The 17734-nt window shown below is 31.3% G+C and overlaps 1 protein-coding gene across 10 annotated transcripts in view; it reads right to left on the reverse strand.

The window, feature by feature from the left end:
• Patronin (calmodulin-regulated spectrin-associated protein patronin) overlaps positions 1–17734 on the reverse strand; it is a 56826-nt gene that overhangs the window by 20139 nt on the left and 18953 nt on the right. For all 10 annotated transcript variants that reach the window (XM_083101645.1, XM_083101652.1, XM_083101650.1 and 7 more), the window contains 2 exons: positions 3320–3415; positions 87–302 (listed from right to left, as the gene is read on the reverse strand). In XM_083101645.1, coding sequence (XP_082957771.1) covers positions 87–302; positions 3320–3415 — 312 coding nt within the window. The remainder of the gene's footprint in view (positions 1–86; positions 303–3319; positions 3416–17734) is intronic.

Here is a 17734-nt window from a genome sequence, read left to right on the forward strand (position 1 = left end):
ATCATCAATATTAGCAATGGCTCGGTACATTTGAAGATATTCAGTAAACACTATTATTACATTGCCTGGCAAGTGAGAGAGCTTACCATCTTGAGTGGTGAATTTTGAATGAGAATCGTTTCGGTGAGCTGAGTATTGTTTTGTTCCGCGACGTAGACGCCTTTCCTGGCCAAGGCCTGCAGGATCCCGTAGTGATTCTGATTGTGATAGTTGGGATCCGAGTATATGTTGGCCAGCGCGAGACAGTAGAGCTCCGCATTGGAAAGCGCGTGAACGATCTGTGGTTTCAGATGTTCCTGCTCCTGCAAACGATAAAAAGTTCCTCTCTGAAATAAAGGTGGCGAGCGATTCATTATAATCATTATATTTTGCGCCTGAACAATTACATGTTTAATTACTACAGATCCTACTAATTAATTATAATAATAATCCGAAGGGATAATCCTCAATATGTACGTACTTTAAGGATTTTTGATATCGTTTATTTTTTTGTGCAAAATGTTTCAATATTTTTAGGCATAACATGCAAAAGGGAAAGAATCTTTATTCAAGTTTTTCATCTTTACGCCCTAATAATTGTCTTGCTTTTAGCAATTAGTGCTTCCAATAATTAGGAATGACGTAAAAATGCTTCTCTCTAAAAAAACCGAGCAGTGAAAGTGCAATAGATGATCGAGTTCGGAGAACACGAAGGAATGACCTTGCCTTCACAATGACGTTTTTTATTCACTTTTTCGCGATCACCTTACGATTAATCGCATCGAAGGAGAATTTTATCTCAATTAATATCTAGTATCTAATATAGTTGCCGACAAAGTCGAACAGCTCGAATCACCACGGAAACCATTTACGAACTGCTCTACCGTGCATATTATGCGTAACACTTCCTGTAAGGCTTCTCGAGAAGAATGGATCGACGAAAGGATAAACTTCACTAACGTATCGATAGATCTACAACTAAGCCTAGGTCTAAAATAAGCCGATATATAAGATGCTTCGTAATAAATAAATGTCTGATTACAGAATAATAATCTAATATAAATACAATCATGTGCGAATTTATGCGTGAAAGAGAGAAACAATACAAATAATGCATATTTAAATGTGAGTTTCTTTTCTATTTTATACATATTGAAAAGAAAAAAAAAATAAGATTCTGTAATTTACTTTCTCTCCTGAAATTTTTTTGATTGAAATGAATTTTTTTAATTAAACAAAATTAAATTTTTATTTTAATTATTACGTAAAATATTAGTCAGCATTGATTCTATCATTTGCATAATAGACGAACCATTCAGTAACTTTAAAGCAAAGAATATTCTCTTTGCAGTTTTGCGCTATAATATGGACGAATTATCGAAAGTAGGATCTTTAAAAGTTTTTGTAGCAAGTTTTCCTGAGCAAATGATAGAAAGCAAAACCAGAGATAATTGAGAAATAGTAAATGTCTAATTACAGAATAATAATCTAATATAAATACAATCATGTGCGAATTTATGCGTGAAAGAGAGAAACAATACAAAGGAAAAAATATTCAGTGATCGTTAATCATCTCCATGTAAAATAAAATACATCTCGAGAATAAACGCATTATCCGTATAATTTTTTAATTTCATTACTTTTTTTAGCTTAATATTTATGACCTGTATAATGCAAGAATATAAGTGCCTTTATTTCTCATGAGAGAGAGTGTAAACTTTATCATTTTAAGAACGTTTCTATTTTCGCAGAAAGAAGTCTTCAATTATGAATAAAATTCATTTATATCGTTATATGCAGATTCCACATTTTCGAAGTGAAAATATTTTTGTAGCTCTGGTTTCTCAAGAAAGAAAACTTTTCTTCGGATATTAAATCATCATGTTATAAGAATATCTAAGTTTTCTCACGTGGCGAAAGTACTTTAATCAGAATACAAAAGAAAAAGAGTATAAAATATAGCTCGAAATAAAAATATAACTCTTATATAATAATAGTATTAATAAATTAATGAAAAAACAAAGAATTTCCGGAGCTAGAATAATCCAACTTTCGCATCTATCAAAAGAATATATTATTAGTAGAAAGTATTCTGATGTAATTCTCATGCTGTGTATTTCATAAAAAAGAATAATATTTTTTATAATCTATGATCGATATTTTTTATACATGTTGATCTATATTTTCTAAAATCTTATCCAGAATCTCGAATCGATCTGTTAAGAAAAAAATAAAACAAACGTTCGATTTCGCGATCTACTAATAACTCGGAAGAGAAATTTATATCCGAAAGTAATATGATTATTTTAATTGAATCGATGGCGATGACGAGATGACGATAAGGTAAAGAATACGAGAATAAATTTATTCAACTTTAATTACACAAGCTCTCTAGATAATCTAGATGCATATAATAAAGAATGTGTTATATATTATTTTATCATTTATGAGCAACGTATGATAAATACGTAAATAAAAATAGCTTATAATAAGCTTTACAATAAATTATGCGGCAAAGAAAATTTACATATTTTACATGTTATAGGTAAAACTCTTTTGAGTAAATTGCCTGCATGTTCTCGTAAAGAGATTTTACTAATATTTTTTTTGTTGAGAAAAGTACGAAGTTCAGTTGCCGCAAAGTTTCTCGGGATTTTGTCAAAGTCTCGTTATTTGCTCGTCAGTTTTCGAAGTAAACTCTTAATGTAAAGTTTATAAATAACATAATTTGTATCGTGACATTCGTTCCTTTTCATCAGAGTTCGGTTCAATATTGTATGCAAAGTATTATTGGCATCTCTGGCACAGATATTTCGGTAACTTTGCAGCACCGTCTTTTACGAGGAACCCATTTCCTTTGCAATAATAATGTGCGCCATAAAAGAGAGATTTTCAAGACAGCTACAAAGCCTGAGAAACTGACGATTTTTTGTGAAGAAAAATTTATCCGCCTCCAAATTTATCAGCATAAAATAAAGAATAGTCATAAGTCACATGGTCGCAATAATGTCAAGAAATCAGTAAACATATACAAAGGAATGTAATAAATATTCTTTGAAAAATATTCATATCTTTTCACAGACAATATTATTGAAAAATCAAAGAGGTATTAAAGAAAATTCTGAAAAAGATTATGCATAAAAATTATAAAGTATTTGCATAATTAATTCAGTCGCACAAATTTATTAATTCAAATATTATTTTTAATTGGCGATGCAGCAGAATTTTTATGCAGCGAAATTTTGAAATTAGTATAATAAGATTTTTATGAAATTTCTGAAAATATTAAACGTGAGATTTAAAGTCGTTCAAGGATCATTGAATCAACTTAACAACTTACTTCATGATCACGATAATACGGCTCGCGGAGCTTTTCTGGTACTCGATTGTTGTATGCCTTCGACAAAAGCCATTTTACGGAGGCACGTTGTTTGGCCTGAAACACAAAAAGAATAAAGATATTATTATGTTATATATTATTATATTAAAACACTTAACAATATTCAGGAAAATTTATTAAAATATTGATTTTGTTTCACAAGTTTAATTTTTTCTTAATTTATGTTTGTCAGAACAGGAAAATATATTTATTTATTTTAATATTACATTATATATATATATCCATAAATTAAAATATACTAGGACAGAGTTAATTTTAAAACTCAATTCAAATAACAAATCTATTAATATTTATTATTCATCAAATATTTAGCAATAATTAAACTTAAGTGAAAATTATAAAATTAATCTTATTATATCATTAATGAAATTATTTTTAGTCATCATGGAAGTTACATTTTAATTATTATACTTTTTCCATATATTATCACATCATTTACTAAAAGCATATTAAAGAATATATTTATATTTATCCTCAACACATTTATTAATCATAATTTATATTAAATTGAAAAGAAGTACGTATAATAAATGTAATGTTTTTAAATTTGCTATCATACGTTATCTAATCGGCGATTTCTATCTTGTCGTGAAATTTTCCGTGAAAAGAAATATATTTTCTACGTAAATTTGAGTATCGCAAATATGGGGCAAAATTGTTACGCTCGTGTTACGGGTCATGAGTTTCGTTCTGTACGAGCTCCTAAGGTTTTCGCCGAAAATTTTTCAAGACGGTACGAAAAATTGCACGTCTAATCAATTTGTCGAGTGATTCCGAACGAGAACGAGGAAGAGGAAGGAGGAAAGCGTCAAGGGTAGCCCCGGAGGGCTAAGGAGGATGGGAGTGGCTGTCGTATGAGATCACACCCCGCGGTGCGCTATGAAGATTAAAATGGCTCGAAGAAGTTTCCGATGCTCCTGTAAAAACATTTCGGTACAGTTCGGTTAAATGATTCACGTAGACCAGATTGATAATATTGACGACGGCGGAATCGATGAGGATTTTATTTGAGTTTTATCGTCGTAAAGAGCTTTTTTCCACAGTTTTGTTTCACCATTTAATTAATTGCGATAATATGTGATGATTTTTGCATGTCAAAATACGTAAATTTAGAATTAATTTTAGTGCTTAATAAAATATAAGTGAAAAAAATGCCGCTTACAAATAAAAAATGCTAGGAAGATGTAAAATATTAAATATTTATTATATGAATATTTATAAAATATTTGAATGTGATCTAACCACCCATCATGGATTAAAAAATTCATGCAAAAAATGTACTATCCAAAAAATGTATTTAAATTTCAAATAGATGGCTGCTTGTTTGCACAAGAATAATGGAATAAAAAATAAGCTGTTTTTATTAGTACAAATAAAAAATAAATATGATATGGATCTTTGTAATTAAAATTTCTTCATTAGTAATATTTCCGAATAGTAACATAAAATGTTACTTAAACATGGTATCTTTCATTACATAATCTTGTCGAGTAGTTGAGTTGATTGTCAATTGGAAGAACGATTCGCGTAATCATTTCTGGATCAACGTCGCGAATAGATTATTCCGTTCTCTATCGATCTATGATCACTCGATTGAAACATAATTATGCTATTAACCTGCCTTCGGTTTTTTATATAGCATCATTAGCAGAAATTGTGGAGAAACAGAGGAATCAGCTCGAAATCGATCTCGGAATTGACCTATAATCCGGCAAACTCGAAACACTTTGACATTTCTATCGCGTTTATTTGCGTTGTATTTTTCTGACAACAGTGTTACATGTGCAACGTAATTGAAAATGTTGTTTGTAATGCAAGTATACAGAGTGCCCGAAAGCTATCATTCTTTCTGTCGGTTATAAATTTTTCTATTTATTTGACAAAAATGTTGATATGTTCCATATTTTTTGTGTGTTATATTTTTGTAATAAACTAAAATATTCTGTTCGAATTTGCTGAAATTTTTTTTTAAATAAAGATTAAAATTTTCTTATCCATGTATTTCTAATTTCGAGACTTAATTTGCGGAAAAAATTTACTTACAAATTCCTCGCAACTCGAAAGCTATTAATATCTCGGATGCAGCTTACAAAAACTCAATTTCAGATTGATCGGAAAGTTCCAAAGCTAAAGTGCCATCTCTTCGAGCTACCTTGTATACGCTTTGCATATGTAAACTGGCACACATGTCTGGCAGGAGCCGACTCACCGAAGTAATGCACATACGCACATATGCACGCACACATGTGCACGTAAGACGTTTACGTTCGTCTATAAAAAGAAGCCGTGTCATCACGTTAACAACTAACTGTGATGATACGACACGGAATGCTGTGCTACGGAAGGCGATTTAGATTCGATTGATCCGATCCATCATGAGGAGACGGTCTCTGCTCGATGATCCACGACCGTCAGTCACGTCATCGAGTTTTATTAGCTCGAAATCTGCCATCGGCATTCGTTAAGATTCAGATCTATGTTTCGCAATGAAAACACAGAAGAAACACAATTTTGCAAAGACTTTAGCTTTCATTTATGTAAATGAATCCCAAAATAATGTATTATAGAGCTTTGTGTGACATATTTAAGCTCTGATATTAAATTTTCACCATGTAATTCTATTATCTTGACAAAAATGAGGATATTATTTTTCAATTGCGAGATTTCATTCCTGACGTAAATAAAATTATTAATAGTAATTATTTTTCATTTGTCAGAGTATAATGTGCTTTTACATCTCAAATAATATATAAAGAAATAAATAAAAAAATACAGAACAGAACTTTAATTATCGAAAACGAGCAAAAATTATAGAAATAGAGACGCGATAACATTGATCGAGAAGATAATAATCGTGTCATACAGAGATAATACAGTCTAATAATCAGACAGCAGGAAGTTTAAGCTTTGTTAGCCAAGTATTTCAGTCATATGTATCCCCTCGTTAATGACTTGAATTACTCTTAAATCATTTTACCGCTTTAGCCATCTTCCTTTTTGGAATTAATTGCTTGAACGTGGCACGCAAATTAAATGTTAATGCAATTTATAGACCACCTACATATATTTTATAGAGAGAATTATTTCTACAATCTGTATAAATATATTTTGCATCAACAATTAATATTATTTTAAATTTAAACAAATTATTCACATACTTGCGTAGAAATAATATTTTTTCCTGCTTCAGGTCATGGAATAATATGGTTTTTCTCGTTTTCAAGCATTGCAAAGTTTAATTACATAATGCGTCTAAAATATAATATTGACCAATCTCGAATACTGAGAATATAAATACAGTGAATAAATTAAATTATTATGCAGCGTATATGCACCGAATACAAAATCTCTACCAGATAAATCTGTTATTTGAATTAATGCCAGAGAAATATAATCTGAAATTCCGTGGTACGCTGGAAGTTCTTTAATATGGATTCCGGCCATGGGCATTGCCCACGTGATGTCATAACTGAAGAAAAATACGTATTTCGCCACGTCGAGAAATGTAAGAAATACAGTAGTGTATGATAAGTACCTGAGTATAAAATAGGAAATGATAATAAATACAATATAATCGTAAAATGTAGCACGTGTAACAGTAGGTTCTACTTGCTCAATAAAATGTGTAATATATGTATAACATATGCTTTTTAATAATATCCATAATTCCTGATTTTTTAGCAAAAATATTCCGCAAAAGCAGAATTTAAATTTATTCAGAATGTCAAGCTAATAAATACAATGAAAACATCGTAACGTACGCTTTCTCCTTTATATTTTTAACCCATTTTTTTAAACATTAAAACGCATATCGATTTTAATAAATAATTTTTTCTTTTTTTTCAACCAGCATTCCGAGAGATCCGCGCAAAAAGTATTGAAAAACTGACAGAAACTTTCTCGTTCTCGTTATTTTTGGAGAGAAAAGTACCTTAAGACGTACATAAAATTCCTGATCGAATACGCTCAGTCATCTCGTGCGTTGGCCGCTGCAAGCACCTGCATTCGCGGCCTTTCATTCGATGTGTTTTCTCGGCTGCGTGTATCCCGTGGAATTTATCGGGCTACTTGCGTGGCACGTGAACGTACGTTTATAGGCGCGGTTTAGGTCGGGTAATATAAGGCCGCGGCAGATATAATCCCATCCGCAAAGCGAACGTGGTGAAAGACGATGCAGCCCGGATTATCCGCAACGTTTCCCATTTCGCGATTAGAACCAATGGCGTAGTCAACACATTCATGCCAAAGAAAATAAATATTATAAATATATTATACTATATTAATATTATAGATATTACATATAAACATCCAAAGAAAAATTTACAGGTGTAAAGTGACAGTGTATTATTATACAGTTCAATAAAAAATAATTTTTTCAAACAGTATAAAATAAATTATAATTTTCTTACTAATAATACAGTATATGACGTTAAAAATATACGGTAATATATAACAAGTTTTGTAGATAAAACGAAAAGTATGTGTTACACGAAAGATGCAGTTGACATATAAAGGAATAAAGATCTTCAGTTATAAAATTTTTTTCTGGCGTCAATGATTATTATAATAATTATAAAAATTAGAATATCAATATATGACGAATAATACATAGGTAATATATGACAAGTTTGTAAATAAAGCGAAAAGTATGTGTTACACGAAAAATGCAGTTGACATATAAAGGAGTAAAGATCTTCAGTTATCAAATTTTTTTTTCTGGCGTCAATGATTACTATAATAATTATATAATAATTAAAATGCCAAAATTCTCTCTCTCGCACTCTATCATGGTTAAATTAACATCGATCGTCACCGGCGAGGCCGTTGGTTTATTTAATTAGCATGCGTTCTACCTAGTTTCACCGTGAAGAAAGTTCTCGCGGATATGTGACACTTTGCAAAGGTGTGAATGAAAACATGCAATAAATACATCGTAATTGCGTACAAACGGAATGTGTCGCGTACTAGTAATACCGGGGGTCGTTTCGAGAAACGAGCTGCCATGGCGATGAAATAAGTTCCCGTAGAACGGGCTCTCCTCCGTCTAAAACAGCATTCTGTTCGCCAACTGCATCGCCAAGCATTTTTCGTCAATTGCCGTAAAATCGTGAAGGAACGGTACCTAATAATTTAACGTTCGTTATTAAATCATTAGAAAAGCAATAAGATTTAATGTCCTTCAATTGTTGTCAAATTATCTTACACATATTTAGCTGACATATGTATAACGTTCTTTTTAAAAAAGTATCTTTTATATATTATATTTTAAAAATCTTGTTTTCGAATTTATCGAAAATCCGGAAATAAAAAATTTAATCCAATTCTGGAAAAAAATTAATTGTATTATGATATAAAAATATATCGTAATTTAAATATATTTATAATAGAAGAATTTTTGTTTGCATGAAGAATGTCACATGCTTTCTCTAACTTGAAAAATGAATTTTATCTAGTCTACAGTTATGAGTAGATCGATAGGTTCGTCAATAATAGAATAAGGTAGTATTTACGCAACCAGATGAACACTTGTGAGAGCTATTACGAGAGTCTATGGATCTCTCTCAAACTCCATGTTTAGAGAACTGTCTGTTCAAGACGAATATGATTTCTTCAATTTTATTGGCAATTCCCCGAAGATGCACTTCGAATTCCTCGCAGCATCCAGGAAAAATAAATATTTTACGCAGCAAACTGATGATTTAATTAAATTAGTTACTTCATCTGTTAGTAACTTCTCGTCTGTTTTCTTTTTCACGAAGAGAAAATTGATTCGATTATTTGCAGTTCTTTAAAAATAAGCGAGTTCAAGAAGTTGAAATATTTATCATAAAAATATAAGGAGCAGTAAAAGAAGATTCAAATCACAATTGAAAAATTCACTAAATGTTTTTCAACGATGATGGTAATTTTGTTTCTTCAAATATTCAATTGCGAATAAAAGGATAATAGCAAATTAGCAGAAGATTGAAACCAATTCTACTTCCGCTTGATTCCTCTTTTCTCTTTACCCAACCCGTGACTTATTTCCGGCATTCTTTGAAATCCTATCGGGAATATATACAGTGCACTCGAGAGGCAAGATATTTTTTTGCTGACGCGCAACTCTTTCAGGAAATGTCTGTCGAGCAAAGCATTAAATAAATTGCGATTCGCGTAAAATTGAATATTGTAAAATATGCTTCCATGAGATTCTGTAAAGTGAAATTTTATTGTGTTAGCCATCAATCGAACAAAAGAAAATTTTATTATAAAAATAAAAAAAATCCTTTAATTCCTTTAATAAACGATAGTTATAAAAATAATTATCGTTAATAAATAAATAATCTTATTAATATATTTAGATATTATACAGATAGATTAAAATTAATATATTTAAAAAAATAATATATTTAGATATACAAATTAGATTATTTTGTGAAATTCCACAATAGAAAACAAAATTATTAAAAAATAATATTACCTAAAAACTGAAAAAAAATTCATTAACAAAAAATATCAAAATGTTTCATAAATTGATATCGTGAATTTATAATGATTTTAAATACGTTTATTGAATCAAGTATACAGTGAAAAAGACGTCTGTAAAAATTGGCGTCGTCTGACGTCGCGACAAAAAGAGATCTGCGAATTGTTTGTAGACGCGTTTTAGACTTTCGCAGTCTCGAATTTGTCGACACAAGCGTCAGAAAGAAAGGCAAAGAAAGATGCGAGGATTGAATCGGATACTCTACGCGAAGTGCTCGCCGTGCAATCAAACAAACCGTTTCCGGCTTCCTGTCTTGGACGACGTCTGCACTTTTTCCGCGTGAAACTTTGAACCAGAATAAATCCTACATTGGCTTTGGGTCGTTCGCAAAAATATGCAAAAAATGAATAAATGTCTCATCGTTGAAGTTATCTTTTCTCGATGAAACAAAAATTGAAATCGTTGCTTGTTTACAAAAAATATTATTCAATATATTATTATTTAATATCCAATATATTATTTAATATCCAGAATTAAAAGTTTATGAAATGTGATTTTATCGAGCTTTAATAGATAATAAAATATTTTTATATATGATATAAATTGACATATTTTTTTATGTATCTAACATTGTCTTAATTTTGTATTAAAACTGTCTTGTATTAAACTTCTATTATTTTTATAAACAATTGCACTGTATTTATAAAAAAATGCAGTAACAATATTTTACTAGATCATAGCCAACAATTATGTCTCAATATAATTCCTTAGTAAAATAACATAGTCCATTCGTTGACTTTTAAGACGAACTTGTTTCTCGCTCGTATCATCTCGCACGAAATGGCTCGACAATAACAATAATTCACGCGTAAAACGTGCGTTTATTTTCTCGCTGAATGGTTTAAAACCATATTCCGTGTCCCAATGACAGTTTCACCCGCCACATCTCGACACAATAAAGTTTTATGAAATTGTGTCGGTTTGACCAGTTCTATATGATATTGAATCGGAGAAGCGTTATCGATTTTTCAATAGCGTCGAGAATTCGCTCGTATTATTTGCTTCTTACCGCCAAGAATGGAGCAGATGCTACTCGAGGTGAAACACGTCATTGTGACGCAGTGTATGACTAAATGTAGAAAGAGTAACATAGCTCTATATAATCATAAAAAGAAACAAAATTATAGTTATATAATTAAAGTTAAATTATAGTTATACAAAATTATTTTTATATTAAATTATAGTTATATCAAATTATATTTTATATTAAATTTTAGTTATATAAAATTATATTTTATATTAAATTTTAATTATATAAAATTATTGTTATCACACTAATTAAAAAGTATGTCATATTTTAAATATTATCTCGCATTGTTTCCAATTAAAATAATATTAATTATAGAATTATACGATTATGTTTGTAAAAATTATTATTTTTATCTTTCATAATTTAAAAAGATAATAAAAGCTATTATGTCATAAATGTTTAATAAAATTACGTTTAAAGAAAAACAGATTTATGTGAAGCTATTACTAGTATCTGAATATTGAAAATTCGCGCTGTGTTTCTATTGATTGAAAAAAACAGTGGCTCTTTGTTTCCAACGATGCGATTTTTCAGCTCTTCTCGTATGCTGGGATGGATGAATTTATCGGCGAATCGAAACGGTGAGGGTTCTCGGTGAGAAATCGAACATGGCAAACAATCCTGCGAAAGCTGATAACGTTAACTCAACGGAACAAAGTTTGAGCGACAGGGGGAAAACTCTGAGAGTTTCCAAGACGGAAGATACTAATAGTAAGATATACAAGAACGATATAAAATTAAGAAAAAAAAGCTCGCGATTATATTTATTTTATAATTCAATTTTATTATATTTATTTTATAATTCAATTTTATAATTTATTTTATAATTCAATTTTGGAAAATGAAAACAGCTGTTTTGCATTTTTTTTAAATGTCTTGCAGTTTATGTCATTCTCTATAATCGATATTATTGCGATAATTAACCGGCAAATTAATCAATTTAAAAAAATGCGCTTTCACTTCCCGCACCGCCATTCAACAAGCCATCGACTATTCAATGACACGGTATAATTGCCCATGCAGATTAGGTGATAAACTTAATCTTGTGGTGTGACCCATTTCCACCTGCGTCTCTCTATTATTATGAAAACGTGATTTCATGTCAAGCTCCAATAATCATGCCAATAAATTCCCACCGGACCATGCTGTCCGAACCATTTCTGCGGTTCAATCAAATCTAGTGATTTCGATCTATTTTTTCGCGATCAAATAATATTTAAATAACATATTTAAAATGTAATGTTTATTTATATCTCGCAATAAAAAATAGATCTATTTCGTAAATTCGACTTTACAAATGGTGTAATAATTTAATTTTACAATTTAGTAATTTTTTAGGAATAATATTCCGGTAAATTAAGTTTACAAACATAATGATATTTAAAATCTTTATGGCAGGATTAAAAAGGTGACTTCAATTACAAAAAAATAATAAAAATACGGATATAAAATATAATGTCCTCGCTTTCACTTATCGTTTCGTAAACATCGAGAAGAAACTTGTAAATATTTGTCGAGAAAATACATTTTAGATTTCCGACAAATAAGAAATAAACGCGACAAACGATCGGAACAAGAGATCGCATTCGAACTTAGCAGCAGTAGCAACTCTAGACAGATCGATGTCGGGAGCAGAAGGCAGAATGTATATATATAGACCAAATATAAAACAGTTGGCGAGAGAGGTCAACTGCAGCATTGATTTCCAAACTGCAGATTCAAGAAAATGTTCCATGATCCGGATAAGCGGAGAGAATTATCACCAATAGCCAATCTAAAATTTCAATTTAGTGGCAGATATTAATTTTATCTATTATGTATACTCTTGTTAATCGAATTTTGGCGAATAATATAGATTAAGAAGAGTTTGAAAATATCGAGAAAATATTTTAAAAAAGCACCTTTTTTTCCTCTCCATTCTTAAACTGACATCATTTCATGAGAAAGTGCGCCTTAAACACGGTACAAATCGCTTTATGTAAATTGTCTAGATATGGGGTAGGTCAAAAACGTCGGGGAAAATCTCTTTTAAAATCCTCTTAAGGCAATCTGCCAGGAATGGTGTATAAATGTGTGTTGAAATATGCCTTAAATGTATACCAAGTATATCTCAAACAATCGCAACACTAAAGGAAAAAAATTCACTTCGCAATAAATGATTGAAGATAAATGTTACGAATTTAGAAATCGATCATTTGTCAATCGGTCCGGACAAATGATCGTATTTCTCTTGGAATAAGAAAATCGCGAGTATATATTGTTGCTGATGCATAATCTTATGATATTTAGATAGATGTCCCATCTGCTCTCCAAATATGTATGTCAGCTGATGCGACGCAGCATCGTGTAACGCAAACCTGTCCTCGCAACCATGTATCGATCCATCCCGAAGACATTCCTGCTCTCATTGCATAAAAAGGAGAGTTAAGATTAATTCCCATTCTCGATCTTTTTACATGTTATTACGTGAAATATTACGAGCTTTTATTCGTGTTCTCGATAAGATCTTGCATTTACGATTAAATATATTACTGCGATATTTTTCGTAAATGAATGTTTAAATAAATGTTCGAAATTAATTATATAATTACATGACTCTTTCACAGATAAATATTCAATAATATCATGTATCAGATATATCAATTCGATTTCATATATGTTTAAAAATTATAAGCATAGATTTATAGCTCTAAATTTACACACACAAATGTATCCCCGATTTCCCCGTTTTTTATGACAGGAGAAGAAATCAGTTTATCAGCTCAGTTTTATAGCAACGGCGATAAGATTGTCCGTGACAAGGGAACGCGTGAGCCGAACTTTAATCGGGAAATATACAAAGACAGGTGAATCGACGGAAATTGAACATTTTTTATCATCGAATGAGCCGCGCTTTGATTTAATACCGACATCAGTGAAATATAGCTTGCAATTTACATATTGACCTGATATTACTGCCGAGATCGATAGTTCTGCCGAAAAATTGTTCCACGAGTCACGTTATTGCTACTTTTAACGTAACATGGACAATACGTCACCGAAAAGAGAGAAAGGCAAACAGAGAGAAAGAGGGAGGGAGGGAGGGAGGGAGAGAGAGAGAGAGAGAGAAAGAGAAAGAAAGAGAGAGAGAGAATAACGGTATGGGCGAGAACAGCACGATTGTTGAATATTAATTATTCTCGAGGGAAGCATTGTATCAGATACCTAATCGTCGACAGTAGCAAGGCAAACTGAAACATGGTCGACAATCGTCGTGACCAATTGTATCGCGTAACACGATTTAACGCTATATTGTTTTTTGATGTACATGATTCAGCAATGATGAGCAATGTCAAAAATTTTGTAAAGCTCCTTCATGTAGATCCAAAAGAAAAATCGTTATGAGAAAGGAAAAATTTTGAGAATGATTAAAAAATGAATCTTTTTATAATCAATGTGTTAAAGAATAAACTGTAAATATGCTTAAGAAAGAGCAATTTTATTCTTATTTAGAATCATTTCAAGTTTAACAAACTTTAAATTAATTATTTATAGATATATTATAGATATATTTAGTTATAGATATTTATATCTATAATTTATTAGATATATTTAAAGATTATATGCAAAGAAAGAGGAAAAATAAAATTAAGATAATAACGATTATCAGATAATAATATCTCTCTTGAGATTTTTCCATAATCATATTTAACACTAGATTTACAGAACTCGTCAATTTGACAAGTTTCAGATTTCACGAGCAAAATTATAGAAACCATTACTATTATTTTCTAGGAATTTTGGCTGACTTTATTAATGTTGAATATATATTCGTATCGTTCCACTAATAAAAATCAGCAAAAAATAAATTGCTAAGAAATAATAGTAATGGTTTCTGTAATTTTGCTCATGAATCTAGTGTCGTACATTTAATGTTAAATAAGTAAAAAAAATTTAATCCCACGTGCCGAGATAAAATAAACTGCGAAAATATACCACTTCAATGTCTCTCAATTTGGGGCTTATCAATCCCAAAACTAACTTACCGCAAACAGCCGCGGTATCCAGATCATTCAGATCGAGGATCTTCTCGCGCACAAAAAAGCCTTACTTCCGCGCTCATTAGCTTCGCGCGATCGGTACCTTTTTCGCCTCTCGTTATCGGTTTGGAGCGAAACGCGCGCGAACGTCGCGAAGAGAAACCTCCGGGAGGACTGCTCGCCGACTTCGTCCAACGTTCCAAGGAAACCGAAGGAAAGAACTTCGCACACTGTTTCGTATGTGGATCGCCGCGATCCACGCGTCGATGGCCACGTTAACCGTTTCGAACCCGACCAACGCAATCGCCGACGATTGCACGTATGCGTCAAAGGAAATGCACCCGAAGATGGCAAACACCAGTCGCGATTTGCACTAGGATGTCGATAGTTCGATGTGGAATGCACTTTTTGCGCGACGCGAGAGGCCAGTGACGGCGCCAAGAGGATGGATTACGGTATCCTAGCCATTCACTGATATAAGAAAAGTCGAACAAAAATTAAAAAAAAAAAAAAATCTTTATGTCAGCAGATAATGTGTGTCACATGCAATATACATGTAGAAAAAATTATATAAAAATTATATATACACATTATTATAATTATTTAAAAAATATATAATATAATTATTTAAAAATTATTATTTAAAAATAATAATTATTTAATTAAATTTAAATTATGATATTAATAAATATTAAAATAATTATTTATAATAATTTAAATTATTTAAAATAATTATTTAAAAAAATATATATAATTTTGCACGAGAATAAAAAAATATAGAAAAAATATAGAATAAAATATAGAAAAAAATTTGCAAACTGCTGAGAGAGAGAAATTAATATTACACTATTTAATAAAATCTCAACCTCGATATGCATCGAGAAAAGAAGGGGGATATCAATATTAAAAAGTTACCGAGATGAATGAGTCATTTTTTAAATTTAACTATATATTACCGCATCGTGATATTCCGGCTGCGTTTGTTATACCAGTTGCTATTCCGCTTAGGTTAACTGTACCGCGACGTACTTACGTAATCATCATTTTCGTCCGTAATTAACGCAGCAAATTATGATGGACTTCGTTAAACGCGCGCGGGCGCGTTTGTATTAAAAATTTCCAGCTGATGATTTCCGCGCATCGACAGTCCGTTTTTCTTTATTTTAGCCTCGCTCGCGGAAGAAGATGATGACGATGAAAAATCGACGATCGACTACTGTACGAGTCGCGCATCGTAAATCGAGGATGCTGATGGATTGGGACCTGAATCCTCGCGATGGCCGATTTGAACGAAGAAGGTTGAGCAACGGGGAAGCTACCGTCGATCGATCATTCTTCGGCATAAAAAAGACGAGCTACGAGTCGCCACGGTCATGATCATCCTATCAAGACTACGGTATTGCAAGTTTTTACCTTGGCTCGTGCACTCGTCGATTCCATGCGTGGAAATAATTAACGAGCAATACGTAATTAACGGCATTACATAACTAACTACTCCGGAAAAACTTTTCTCATCAGACTAAAATTTTGCTTAAAAAACAGTGTTGTTTCATGTTCCTTTGAATTGCGAATGTAAGATATGATAAATTATGTTAACTTTATAGATCCAATTTTTCAAGAAAAATTACTTGACGCAACCTGAATAAGAAATCTTGGTCTTATCAGTGAAATTATATACACCATTAATATAAAAATAATTTCAGTAAAAATGAATGATATTCGATTTAATATTAGTTTTATTTACATTCACTTTAATCTCTAATTTAATGAAAAGAATTAATTTAAAATAAAATAATGTGTATCACGCTTGATACGGAGATTTACATATCGTCTATATGAGATTAATATCATATATGAGATTAGTTCCATGTATAAATTTCATCTTACGCATGGTAATTAGGAATCGATTAATGAACAGCGACAGCAAGGAAGCCACCTTTCCTCGTAAGAGTAGCCTGTTTGATTCATGCGGCTAATTACAAACGGTAATTCTCCTGAGAACGCCTACGCGCAATAAGCAAAAGTCATTCCGCGTTGTCGTGAATATCATCTCGACACGGTAAATTCGTATAATAAAAATCCCGACCGCGAGAGCCCGTCTCATCCCACGGAACTCGTTAAAGTCCTTTCGCGATCGAGGCACCAAGAGATCCCTCTCCCTTCCGCTAAATGTGAAAGTGATTATTCACGTCCGTCGACGATGCAGGATCGATTCTCGCCTCATTTTTCCCTCGTATTCATTAGATGGATGAAGACGCGACCATCGAGATCAATTACAACAAATGTTCGTGCAAAATATATCCGTGATGGAGTTTTACAAAGACACGTCCACTTGTACGAAAGACACGCGACTTCTATTTTTGTACATAAGTAAAAAAGTTTTATCTACTGAATGTAACACGTTATGATCTATCATAACTTTTCTCATAACCGCTTAACAGGAAAGCTGGAATTAGTCATAAAGTGTTTTAATTTAACATGAGCAAGTCGTAATTTAACGATACATTTTGATTAACTCACAATCAAATTGAGAAAAAATAAGCAGAAAAATTATATATTATTTTATTTCGCAAAAAATTACTGATTTCGTGCGAGCAGCCTCTTAATCAATAATAATTTTATTTTATTATAAATAGTTTTATTTATTTTATTATTTATGTAATTAAATTCATTAATCTATGTAATAAACGAAATTTATTAATCCGAATAAGTAAAGTTTAACGAAAGCTGTTCTGTGTAAAAGCAATGGACATGAAAATTATTCAAAAACTCTCATTCGT

This window comes from Camponotus vicinus, unplaced genomic scaffold, assembly GCF_025532165.1.
Source record: "Camponotus vicinus isolate PSW18456_S1 unplaced genomic scaffold, iyCamVici1.0 SCAF_6, whole genome shotgun sequence".
Classification (NCBI taxonomy): Eukaryota; Metazoa; Arthropoda; class Insecta; order Hymenoptera; family Formicidae; genus Camponotus; species Camponotus vicinus.